The 13,528-nt window shown below is 47.9% G+C and overlaps 3 protein-coding genes across 3 annotated transcripts; 2 read left to right on the forward strand and 1 right to left on the reverse strand.

Moving 5' to 3' along the window:
* Positions 1-4,912: 4,912 nt before the first annotated feature.
* VFPPC_12158 (reverse transcriptase) lies at positions 4,913-6,589 on the forward strand (the record flags this gene model as incomplete). Its single annotated transcript, XM_018290130.2, has 1 exon — positions 4,913-6,589. One exon carries the CDS (start codon positions 4,913-4,915, stop codon positions 6,587-6,589), a length of 1,677 nt encoding a protein of 558 aa, XP_018135793.2.
* A 467-nt stretch (positions 6,590-7,056) lies between these two features.
* On the forward strand, positions 7,057-9,199 carry VFPPC_17171 (ribonuclease H-like protein; the record flags this gene model as incomplete). Its single annotated transcript, XM_018294919.1, has 2 exons — positions 7,057-8,020; positions 8,067-9,199. 2 exons carry the CDS (start codon positions 7,057-7,059, stop codon positions 9,197-9,199), a joined length of 2,097 nt encoding a protein of 698 aa, XP_018135792.1.
* A 1,265-nt stretch (positions 9,200-10,464) lies between these two features.
* Positions 10,465-12,889, reverse strand: VFPPC_17170 (hypothetical protein; the record flags this gene model as incomplete). Its single annotated transcript, XM_018294918.1, has 7 exons — positions 10,465-10,938; positions 11,011-11,657; positions 11,721-12,098; positions 12,169-12,273; positions 12,350-12,417; positions 12,490-12,614; positions 12,692-12,889. 7 exons carry the CDS (start codon positions 12,887-12,889, stop codon positions 10,465-10,467), a joined length of 1,995 nt encoding a protein of 664 aa, XP_018135791.1.
* Between the last annotated feature and the right edge of the window lie 639 nt (positions 12,890-13,528).

Below are 13,528 nucleotides of genomic sequence, written 5' to 3' on the forward strand. Positions count from 1 at the left end.
GCATACTTGTTCACCACTGTCCAGGGTTCAAAGTCACTACACATATTTCCACATATGGACTCACATATGTATCCATATCTGTCACGTTACGAGACCCATTGTTAACTAAGCTTCTTTTCAAAATCATTATTCTTGTTGTTCTTCGTGCTGCAGACAGAGTCTGCAGCTGCCTTTTTAATACTAGAAAACTTCCCTTCGTCCGAATCTGTTTTTCGGTTAAGTTTAGTCATGATAACCGACAGTATGAAAACCAGGAATTACACCAAATTTGCTTGTTCTATCAACAGAGGCAGTTTTATCCGACAATAATCGCATTCATGGCCGGGAATGCAGAAAGGGTGCATTTTCTGCCCTTCAGAGACTTACACAGACCCAAGAAAATCAGCTCACAGAATGGGTTCTTCTCCAGGACGCTCTTGGCCTCCATTCACATACCTCTCATGTTTTGCAACCACTTGATTTGTCGGTCTTCTCACCTCTCAAGCACTTCTACCGCAGGCAGATCGGATTTCTCAGCCTCTTGACCGATTCAAGCCCGGTAGGCAAGCAAAACTTCCTTGAATGCTATCAGAAAGCCCGGAGGCAAGCGCTTACTGCCTCAAATATAAAAGGTGGTTGGAAAGCAAGCGGATTTTGGCCGGTGTCCGTCGCGAAGCCTCTTCTGAGCCCTCTACTACTGGAGAACGGCAATAAGGGTAAAGAGAACGCGCAGAAGTGTACTAGTGCTTTAAAAACTCCTTTAACTGCCAGATCTTGGCTATCGGAAGCATCACAGATGGAATGGTCGACTCTGAGGAGGTCCAAAGACCTGAAGCTTCAAGTGCTCCATTTCAGTCAGTTGGAAGACGACGGCCCCACAAAGAGATTGCTCTTCAGAAAGATAACTAAAGGGTTTGATGAAAAGGACACCCTTCTGGCAAAAGCTCAAATGCGAATAGAGGCACTGGAAACACAATTGGAGGCTGCTAGACCTAAGAGAAGGAAGAAGGTTGAAGTCAGTCCCAACTCGAGGTTCGTCGATATCATGGCGATACAGCGCACGCAAGAGGAAGTTATGGCAACTGAAAACGAAGTTGACGAAGCATCCGAGACTTTTCCATCCGATATTGAGGATGACTGCATCGTAGTATAATACGAATTGGTGGTGAATAGATGGCGATTGAATTGAAGGCCAAATTTTGCACACGATAATTTTGGGGGTGTCCAAAAGTGGGGGGTGCCCATTTCTATGTGTAGGGACTTAATAGAACACACAGGCAGAGTTATGACATGCTGGTAGTTGTTCGTTGTCCTCTATAAAAAGCAGAATCCTCCGATACTAAATACTTTGGAAGGTTGGCTTACTGCAGTTGCCTTCCTGGCAAAACAGCTGAGTGATCAGTCAACAAAGGCAGCTCTATCTTCCAGATATGTCTTAAGAGTGCAAACAACCCCTTATTGACGCCTAGTCGTTGAAAGAGTTTTGAGGGGAACAATGAGCCATCGCCGTGCCGCGGGCCAAACAGGGAATTCCTTGATACGATCGGCACGGCATATAACGGCACAAACTGAATGTTCGTTTGGGAACGGCTTCCTCTAAGATGACACGGAGCCAGCTTTGCTGTTAAATGTGCCTGAGCAGTAATGTTTTCCAAACAAATCTGCATAATCAGCGGCTTGCACTTGTTGCTCTCTGGTATGGAAACGTGCATTGCAGCATCGGCCACATTTGCCGCCGAACGATAATTTCTAGTTATCGCTTACCACTCGGTGAACCGTGACAGCTACCTTCCCTGCAGGCTTCGGCTAGCAATTTCTTCCATCGATCAGTATAATCCAGAAATATCCATCCGTGGGGTTATTGGGGCTAGGACTTACAGAACATACGCGACAGATGCGCATAATCAGCACAAAGAGGATGATAACAAGAGTTGTGACGCCGACGCACTTAACTAAAGTCGTTTTCCGATGGAATTGAAGCTCAACTGTTCTGGGTTTCCAGTCGGGCCTGGAAATCATTACATTGCCTTCCTCGTCTACGATGGCCAATCGCGTCGGGTCAAGCTTGAACACTGGCAACATTCGAAAGTCCTATTCGAGGCTGCAGAAGGTTGGTTATGAGAAGTGAGCTACAAATTTAGTTGTTTTGTGATGCAACGAGTCGGGGAACGTGACGCGGGCCAAGGAGTTCTGGGCGAGTTACGGGGGGATGAAAGCGTAGCAACCTTTGTGGCTCCGTCAATCCAGTGGTTCTGCATTGGGGCCATGCACCCGAAGCGCGGATCTGTTCCAGTTGCAGCTTCCCATCGCATGTCTGCTGAGGTATCGGTTCACCACTGGCGCAGGCATGGTTCTTCGGTGGCTAAATTCAGTCTGTCACAACCAAGCCCTGTAGCATTGGTCACACTAGAGCCACCTTACAAGACACCCTCCATTTTGATAGCGTGGCTTGCCTGGTCCAGGGTCCCCATAGAAATCACGCTCAGCCACCTCCCGAGAAGTGGCCCACCAAATTTATCGCCACCCATCCAGTTGGCCATGCAGGCCCCCTCAGTCGTGATCAACCCGCGTCGAGGAAATTGCAACAAACTAAACACTGGCTCAGGGCCGGCGTCAGTGCCTCGCTGATGCGTTAAATGGTAGAGACGAAAAGGTAAAAGTTAAGCGGCTAAAACTTTCAAATTAGCACATGCATTCACGATATGTCACAGGGCGGACCGCACAGATTTGGGTAACAAAAGCCACACAGCCACACCGTGGTGAATAATATTGGTGACTATTCGGCCAACCAAACACGCCAATTGCCAGGTTTTGACTTGTTTGAGAACTTTTGATGCAGCGTGTGTCCCGCCTTTGCGTACCTGCACTCTGGGGAATGCTCAGAGCTGGACAGATGATCTGGATCGTTCCGGTTCTTCGTACCCACACGCCATCTTTCGGCAAGTCCCCGAGCACTTAAGAGTGTCGCGCACCGCCCAGTGACATAGCCATTCGGTATACACGAGTCGTCACCCACGGTGGTCTCCCGGACTCTCCCCCGCGGCCGCCGGCACATCCCGGAGCTGAAACAAAACCTTGAATACCCAACAAGTATTCTTCTGTTAGAGAACAACACGACGCACTAGTAGCACACTCAGCTACCAACAACTCGCCGCGCAGATCCCAATCTAGTTGGTGGTGGCTCATATTACACTGCCGACGTCGGACATCTTCCATGTGGATTGTTATTACAGATCCGGTAGTTAACTTAGATGATAACCAATATATAGTCGATAATATTGATCTGCCAAGGTGAGGTTATTCTTAGGGCAAATACATCACAAACCAGTACAGAACGAAGTAAATTATGGAATCCACACGAATTTGAATTCAAAAATACTCATACCATACATTTCGCAATATCTTATGTTGTTATAAAGCCGCTTCAATATCCTGCGGGTTACAATTCTTCTTCACTCTGTCTTTTAAGAAGACCCACAACTCGAACTCCTTAAAGCTACTTGTTTAATAGTTTCTTCTATTTCCAACATTGTATCTTCTCCCGTTATAACAATGTGGTTCGCTGCTGTTCTTGTCGCGGCGTCTGCCATTGGTGTTCACTGCACTACGTCCAGCACCGCTAGCAGTTCTGGCGCGCTGCCGACCAACCGAAGCTCAACTGCGCTGGTTACCGGAAAAGCTGCATAAGGAATAACATCTGTGTCGCGCCGAAACTCAAACTAAAGATGAGCCTGCACAGAACCTCTAGTGTTAGCGGCCGACCAAGCGCTACAACTTCTTCCGCAGCTGCGTCAAGCAGTGCCAAGACGGCCGGTGCTGGACCAAATGCTGTCGCCCCTGGAGTCGGCTTGGCTGGTATCTTGGCTCTAGGCGCCTATGTTGCATAAGGATACCTTAGTACAAACCAAGGTCGCTCCTTTTTGCCGCCGATACTACTCTTATCAAGCGTGGGTCCAGGTTGTTGTGAATACCGTTGAGGCTCGAGATTGGACAACTAGCCGTGGATCAATTGAGAGATCACGTGTATCAGAATACGTTTGTCATTGTTCGAATTAGATTAAATGTTCGTTCTCTACTACAATGTTTCCTTCTCTTGTACCCAAGGTTGAAAGCCACTTGTTACGATCCCAACTCGTAGGGATGGGCTGGCTGCGTAAGCCACCCCGCGGCTACCACCTAGAGCCGCACAACCTTAAATGGTCGACCGGAGCATCTGGGTCAAGGTTGAGGACCCTGATCCGTGTAACAAGATCGCGCCTTGAAGCGTGGTCCAAGTAAAAATATCACGATGAAAAAGGCGATCCACAGCAGTATATAGGTAACCCCAAAAGTTTCCTCTCCCAGATAGTTACTAGTCCTTAAGAGTGCGGCAGCAGCTTTAGCGAGAACGCGAGAGAATTTTGACCGGACAAAACCAAGGGTTGATCATTGCGGCGAGAGCCGATTGCTCAAGATATCCCGCTGACGGGTGAGGGCCTTGACAGAGAGCGCCTTTGAGCTGATGAAATGCTGGATGAGCTTTTGAAAATATCTGGGATATGTACATTAGTTTAGCTCAGCACATCCTGTGCCCCTTTAGGGGACCTGAGCGACCAAAGTCGCTGGAAGGAAAATACAATCAATCAATCAATCAATCGATATCGTCAAATATACTGACCTACAACGGGCTATCCAACAGAGTCAAGTCAAGCCCAACGCCGCAGACGTTTACACAAATCAGGCATGGCTATATGAATGGCAATGGTAATGGTAATGTATACGCCCGGAGGGATCAACCCTATAGGGCCTCAACGCTGCATCTAATTATATTTCCGTCAACTCTCCTCCTACATCTACAGGGGTACCTACCTTGTAGACAGACAGTGACGTAGAGAAATAAACATCTTCACATTAAGTAAACTTGCAAAGACATCCCCAGCGGTGCTGCGCTGCCATGGCCATGGTTATCTCCCAACCAGCCACGCCAGAGCGTAGCGCTGGGGCTCAGCTTGACCAGCAGTACCCGGATAGCGTCAACTTCAGAGCTCGCCAACAGCTCCTGAAAACAGGCCCTCCAGTAACCCTGCAGCCATTTCAACCGACCAGCAGCCCAACCCGTAGCCTTACAGCATACGACAGGGACAGAGGACACCGCCGCAATAGACGACTGGGCAAAGGCACCCAAGACAGCACAACCAACAGGTTTGCAGCCCTTGCAGAAGAGGATGACGCCACAGAAACGCCTACCCCAGTTTTCGATCTGGAAGCTGAGACGGAAGAAATCATCAAGACACAGAAGGAGAGACTTGACATACGCGCTAAGGTCCTCAGAACCTACGCAGAAGCAATAACAGCCTGCACGCGAAAATTCACCACGGGTTACGGACTACATATTGCCAATGAGTTTCAGAACACCCTCCTCCGACATTGGAACCAGGTTGTACGCGCAGAAGAACCGCTCATACCAGAAAATAAGAACAGCCCCGCTCCAAGCTCACTCACAGGGACAAACAAAGCTACGCCGCCAGCGCCGGACTCCAGAGAAAACACCAGAACCGACAAGTTGGTGAGCTTCGACAACATCGCGGAAAATGTCTCACGCCAGGCACCAGGGGATGTGCACGTGCAACCCCACCGCCGCCAAAACACAACTATTGCGGATCGCACCGATCGCAGGGTCCTTCTCCGCTTGAAGAGTGGCTCCTCCTTCTTCGAGAAGGGCTTACAGATCCGCCTTGCACTAAAGGACAAGCTCGCTATTGCATCCCAGGACATCCAAGACATCAAGCCAACAAATACAGGATGGGCAATTGTGGCCCGGAACGAGAAAATTCAGCAGCTCATCCTGGAAAAGCAGAACGAATGGGGCCTATGTATCGACCTAGATATTGCAGAGAAACAAATCCCATGGCACACCTACCTGATCAAGAACTTCCCCAAGACTATCCACTCTTGGGACGGCACCCTTCTGGACTTCGAGACAACGATTGAAGAAGAGATTGAAGCCCAAACAGGGCAAAAGCCAGAACGATGGCATGTCTCACAAAAGCCCAATAATGAGGATCCGACCAGAGCAACACTGGTCATCTCATTCCTTAAGCCGCTGAACAGCAACTTCCGGCTACTCGGACAGGGAAACTACTCCTTTAAACTCACCAAACCAAAGAAACTGTCTCAGTGCACCCACTGTTGGAACTTTCACCCGCCAACTCGCTGCACCGCTACAAAAGTCTGTGTTCGCTGTGGCATCAAGGATAATGCGCACAGCGCTGACAGGTGCGACAATACGACAAAATGCGCGAACTGCTGTGGCGCACATGAAGCCAACTACGAGAACTGCTACGCCCGTCCACAGAAACTTCGCGGCAATTTCCAGAAACTCTCAAAGACTCAGCTTATCTACGCCAGGCAACTAGGACAAGAAGACTTCAAACGAAAGAACAATACACAGCAAACTGACAGTGACCAACCCCCCCTTGCTGAGGAGGGTGATGAAGACGCCCGCCCGCTACAGGATGCCGAGATGAGCGGCACAGAGCCAATTCAGACAACCCAGGCCCCAGAAACACACTCAGTAAATATTGTTGATCACGAAGAGAGAGAAGTAGGTACCCCACAGTGTGGTAAATAATATGGCAATACAACAATATACCGCGGTACATACCATATAATATGCACCTTTCTGATATTGTAACAATACAATACGCGGTCTGCGAAACCCTCGCAATACCATATGAGGTTCGCGATATTGTCACAATACAATATGAGACAATTCATATTGGCAATATATTGTTTATATTGTTTGGTTCAGCCAAGGTAAGATTTAGTCGTTTTGCTCATAGTTACATAGAAGAAAACACGTAATGGACATCAACTTAACAATTGTATCGGGTAGGGCCGTTGACCTGCGCATGGCTGACACAAATAACGCCACCAAATGAAGGTGTCGCCAGAAGCCCCTGAGTGCCGAGTATGTGCCAAGCTAGAGCTCGCCAGATCGCTAGCAGCTTTCAATTCCCCCTTTCATCGATGCAATCAAGTGGTTAGTTTCTTGGCAGGCTTACTGCGAAAATGCGCCCGGTGCGTCTATAAAAATCAATGCCTCAACAACGCCTGCATTTTTTGCAAACGGCGCAACGGAGAGGTTCGCCAATATCCGACGACCTTTCGGGGCCTTCTAGCCAACAGCTACATGACCCGGAGGAGAGCCAAACCTCTCAATGTCAATCGTCGCAACCTCGCACGGCATCTGCGTCCTCTTGCGCGAAGCCAAGAACGTCGTGGGTCTTCTCTCATATGCCAGACGAGGAGACAGAGACTAGGTACTACAATCAAAGGACTGGAAAAGAGGAATGGCGCTGCAAGTACTGTGAGAAAACATATTCCTGTTCTGGTGGAACTGGAGCTCCGGCCAAGCACCTAACTGACCCTCCTCCTGACGGTCACGGTCTCCCAAAAGGCGCTCCACGGACAGCTAAAATCAGAACCATACAAACTATTCTCGAACAAGCTCGTCTTACGGCTGAAGAAAATGCCCGAAAACGTCGTCGGCTCAACGATCAATACGGAGACTCGATCGACCCGGACCAGCTCGAAGTGTTGTACGTAAGGTTTATTACCGCCTGTTCTCTTCCATTTCGGCTTGTGGAATGCCCAGAATTCCGAGCCCTATTGGCCTACATCAATGCCGACATCGATACTTGGCTTCCAGACACGCACCAAACTGTCAAGACCTGGATTATGCGGCAGTATGAAGATCAGAAGGAGAAGGTCAAGCAGCGCATACAGTCCGCAAAGTCAAGGATTCACATCAGCTGCGACCTTTGGACTTCTCCCAACTCTTTGGCAATCTTAGGCGTAGTTGCTCACTATGTCACGGAAGACTGCAAGCTGGAACACCACACTTTGGCCTTAAAAGACATCGACAGTGAGCATGATGGTTCTCACCTCGCCGCGGCAATCATGGAAGTGGTTGAAGACTGGGGTTTTGCTTCCAAACTTGGATATTTCGTGATGGACAATGCAAGCAATAACGACACAATGATGAAGTCCCTTTCTCTTGGTCGGTACGACTCACTACTTCTTCCGAGCGCTGCTAACATTTATAGCCCTTCTACGCCAATTTGACATTCAATATGATTCCAAATCTCACCGACTCCGCTGCCAAGGCCATATTATTAACCTTGCCGCCAAATCCTTCCTCTTCGTTACCGATAATGAGAAGCTCGACCACGAAGATTCCGATCTGCACAATGTGACACTAAAGCAGATTGAGACGTGGCGGCGAAAAGGTCCTCTTAAGCTTCACAACTTTGTCGTGTACATTCAACGAAGTGTTCAGCGCAGCCAAAAGTTTATGGCTATTAGCCATAACCGCAAGCTTGCGAGAGACAATGACACAAGGTGGAGTTCGTGGTACACCATGCTGCAAGCGGCCTTAAGTCTTAAGGACGCCGTTGACGGTTATTTCAACAAATGGATGGAAGAAGACTGCGCTGGTGACGAGCTCTCTTCAGAAGACTGGATCATCCTAGAGAAGATAAAATTTTTCTTGGAGAAGCTCAAAATGACGACCAAGGCTCTGGAATCATCATTTGCAACTCTCGATAATGTCCTCTTGGCTATGGACTTCGTGTTGGCACAATTCGAAGCAGGAAAAGAGGCATATACTGATGATCCGATTATGGCACCAATGTATAACTCAGGCTGGGCGAAATTGGATAAGTACTATCGCCTTACTGACGAATCGCCTGCCTATGTTGCAGCGATTGTGCTCCACCCTTCGCATAAGTGGCACTACATACACGAGAACTGGAAGCCAGAGTGGGTTGAGTCGTCAAAGAAGTTGATAGAGGCGCTGTGGGGTGAATACAAACCCGTGGGATCACCTCCTCTGTCCGAGGTCCCGCGGGCGACTACAAACGAGTTCTTGAAATGGAGGAACAAACATCTACAACCAGCACTTATCACGGATGAGTACGAGCATTATTGTAAGTCTGAACGGGTCTATGGGTTCACAAGCGCCCTTACATGGTGGTTAGAGGAGACGCAGCAGAAGACGTATCCTAACTTTAGCAAAATGGCTGTGGATATGCTGTCAATCCCGGCAATGTCTGCAGAGCCTGAAAGGCTCTTCTCTGGGGCAAAGATAACCATCACGGATCGTCGAAACCGGATGGGGAGCGATGTAATTGAAGCATTAGAATGTCTAAAGTCCTGGTTTGGGATACGAGACTTTTAAGGCACAATAATTTAGTTAGTTCACGGGCTGTTGAATAATACCTTCACGGTCACGTGCAATAAATGGGATATATTGTCGTATTGTCAATATATTGGGTTCCGGGCAATACAATACAATATGGATCAATGTTATATTGCGCAATACAATATGAATCATTTCCATATTACGCAATACAATATGTATCACTTGGCAATACAATAATATTGCGAGGGGGTCCATATTGCCAATATACGTATTGTTTGTATTATTTACCACACTGGCGACACCATTCTTTCCACTCTGCTTTATGTTTCTTTTGAACATGCTCCTTCGCATTGCCTGTATAGGCATTGCTCCAGATCGGCTTTATTTCCTGATTCTCACAAGAGATACAATAGTGCAAAATCTTCTTGTGCCGCTTTGAACCAATTTTCTGGATAACATGAGTCTGCTCAGAGCCTATAGGGAGTCGAAATAGAGTCCAAATGTTCATCTGATGAGGAGCAGCCTTTGTAGAGATTTCTGAAGGCGCCTTAGATGACATGGCAGGTGTAGAAGGGACCAGAAATAATGAAGATGCAGTCGCCGACATAGTAGCAATTGGTTCTGATCGAGATTAAGGATGGGGTGATACTATCGAGATGGTTGTTTCTTGGGATTTCCTCTAAGATCTGGCCATTCAGGGGGGGTTCACATCCATAGATAAGATTAAGGGGGCCAATCAGAGCGCGTTGTACAACAGTTGTACAACAGCCAACAAAGTGTAGTTATTGTACAACAGATTTTGATCTATACTACACAACGCGTTGTACGTACAACTTTGCCCAAGTATGCCGTATGTCATCATCGGATGATTTTTTATGCCCCAAGGAGAATGCATCCTTGACACCCTCGGCTATTATAAGTATATTTGTGTACATGAGATTCTCACTTTATATCACGAGCTTCCGTTTGGCGTGATCAAGAAAAGACACAGTGCTACGGTCGACTAGGCGAATGCATTTGTAAAGTTGCTTAACAAATACAGCATGAAATTCTCTATTAATGAGGCGAAGACCGGAAAGACGTCTTCGATTATTTATCTGGAAGGAGTGTGAAATATGGGGGGCTGATTCGGTGACGATGCGTAGACGTAGCGTCGACATCCCGACGATTCGTTCCTGGATGGCAAACTGCCTAGCCATCGGATCCAGAAGTCCCCTCGTCGTCTGTTCAAACTCACAATATAGTAGGAACCAACACACTCACCATATTGGACGAAACCCTCTTTCCTAACATCAAAAGGCTCACGTCATATCGTATTTCTTATTCTGTGCGTCTCGCTCAACAGACGAAATACTGTGTGTCCGCCGCCGAGTTTCTGAGATTCCGTTATCGTCATCCTGATGTTGCTGCTTATAACCCCACTGCGAAGGGGATGTCAATGGCAGGTCGCGTTCGTTGTGCGATGAATTTTCAGTTCGACGACGCTTAAATCGGGCTTTATTGCGCTTGATTCCCTGACCGTTTATGTGTGTCAGGATCGCAATCGTCACCCAGACGAGCGTGATGGTTGGCATCACCCATGGTGAGTTCAAGAAGTAGTCAACTCTCTCCTCGTTGAACCATAGAGTCGCAACTAGGCTGGTACCTATCGCCAAGAGGAATATAATTATGAGGCGCAAGATGGGCCACAGTTTGAATTGCGTTGTCCGCGCAACAATAGTTAGCATGATCATGAAAATAATGGTGCAGCCGGCAGCAATGTAGCCATAAGCAAACTTTTTTTACAGGTACGCATTAGCAGTTGCGACGCAGTATACCTCGGGGACAAGACGTCTGGTTTGACATACCACTAATCTGTACCGTCGCCATGTTTTGTCTTGCACTAAAACCTGGTATCCCCCATCTTTTATGTTCTTCGCTGCTGCGGGGTCTTTTTTGGAGATGTCATCGTCCAGATTGATGCCAAATGCACCATATAGAGCATTTGCCATTGTGAAATATATTGTGACAACAGTGTTACCCAGCGTTTCGAAAGCTCTTCGCATATCCGGAGAGAGATCAGCATCAGAGTCAACTGTCTGGTTTGCAACCGCGGGCCAAATTGAGTCAGGTATTTGGGTAATGTTCTTTAGTGCCTCGTTGACAGTGTCCAGTGAGCTTAAAATTTTTGGTGGGTAGTCGCTGAAAAAGCTCTGAACTGAGCTATTCAAGGAATTTTGAACGGCTTCGCTCGTCAAGGCGCGAGCATCATCAGCCGGGTCTGCAATAATGCCGATGCGGTTTATCTGGCTGACAATCTTGGACCACAAGAGAAACTGCGTGAACCCTTGCATGAATAAGACAACGGAGAGATGGAATGGTAGGTGAAGGCATGTCCAAATTTGTTGACGAAGAGCTGGGAGATAGAAAGACGACCTTAACCAGTCAAAGTAGACCAAGAACACCAAGTACATCGTGGTTACCGCCGCTGTTAACAGGCTAATGGTCAAAGAATCTTGAAATCGTCGTCAGCTCCGTTTTTACATGCGGTACTATTCCAGGCAAAAGTCAGACTTACCCCAGGCACCTGGGTTTTTGACAATTGTTACGACTTCTCTGGCCAATTGCTGAATGCCTTCACCTAAGAACATAACAGTCAAAAGTGACATACGCCTCATCATATGAGTAGGGGTGAGACTAGCGGCCGGGGATAGATTCGAGATAAAGACGGTCGCAATAGCTTCGGCACCTGCAATGAAATACCACGCCATAAACACACGACTTTGTTTTCCGCTCGAGAAGCGGAAAGTGATGCCTAGATAGACGGCTGACGCGGCAGCATGAACCGCTATCTGCAGATGCAGAACCTTGTGCATCTTTTTGTATCTTCTTACGTGCCATAGCGTCGATGCGTATTCAACTGCTAGGCATGCTCGTGAGACGCAGAGAATGAGCGCTGAGATGGTTAGCTCGTTGCTGCAATATGTTGATGTAATATGGCAGCATTTGACGAAGGGTGTGCTTACACATAGCGCGCATCGTGTCAAGGTCTTGGTCGTTTGGATTGAACTTTGGCGCAACAACAACAAAGCCTACAAGCACACCAAGTTGAATGGCCCTGGTAAGTCGAGCTAGTGTGTTGATGACTGGTTAGTAATTCTGTACTATTTTGAAACCATTTGAGCGAAACCGGGAATACAGCCGTACAAAAGATGCTGTCGGTGACATAGCGCACATCAAACATTGCGACCTGAAACCAGGTTAACCATAGCAAGCTGTGGTTGCGAAGAGTTAGTCATTTATGTTCACCAAAATTGGCTGTACGTGTTAGATTAGAGTCCACGAACCAGAAATAGCCAACCGATGCTTTGAACTTGCTGTGGCCGGTGACTTGTTGCGTATCGGAGAAGACATTGTAGTTGGCAGCAAAGAAAAGATCATAAAAAATTTCCAGCAACGTTGGTTCCTCGTACTATTCACACAAGGGCATGAAATGATTAGCTACCGCAAGCGCCCTGTTTGCTGGGAGTATTAAAGATTGCCACTCACCCGTTGGAACTGGGGAAGATCTTCTCCATGGAATTGACGGTCCTCGTCGTCGGACGAGTTGCGGCTGTCGTCGATGGAATGCCGAGTTTGAGCATGCCTCACATCTCCATCTGGTTTGTTTGCCCGACGTATGTGCGGGCTGCTGAGGATGCGAAGCTTCTTGTGCTGATGCCGAGTTTGGTGGGCGTCTTCCGACATTTCGTTTGATGCCCTCTGCGCCCTTATAAATTGCACAATCCTCCGGTCGAGTTGGGAGTTCGATTTTGTTCTGGCCGGGTGGTGCCTATGGATACCTTATACCTACGTAGAGGTGGGCGAGATGGACAGCAGCAACCACCTTTATTGTTTGATGTAGGGAAGGAAAAGAATAAAATTAAGATTCAACGTTTTGGTGACTCGCTGCCGTGTCAGTACCCCGTGGCACCACAGCACTGAACCAACAGCCACATCCCCAATTGTCAAACCAATCATGACGCAGTACGATGAATGTCGCCGGATTGGCGAACGGGTGATGCACTGATCTGCAAATGTACCAGACGCTGTACCATGATCTGACCAAATAGTACAAAAGGCTACATGGAAATGACGCAGGCGGGTCCCGACAGGCTCTCTCTTGCACAGTTAGAGGATGGCGTGAAATAAGCTTTGCCCATTTGGACTAGACTTCGGAATGTTACCGAAAAGGTTAGTGTACTGCAGACGACGCGGATTTCCATGAAACGAAGGTCCGGACATGGCTGACACTTTACAAGCAATATGCACAGGGCTTGTGTGGATTGCGTTGGGTTGAACATGCTCCGCTTATCAGGCTGTGCGAAAAGCCATGGCGTACCTATT

Source organism: Pochonia chlamydosporia, assembly GCF_001653235.2.
Source record: "Pochonia chlamydosporia 170 chromosome Unknown PCv3seq00015, whole genome shotgun sequence".
Taxonomy (NCBI): Eukaryota; Fungi; Ascomycota; class Sordariomycetes; order Hypocreales; family Clavicipitaceae; genus Pochonia; species Pochonia chlamydosporia.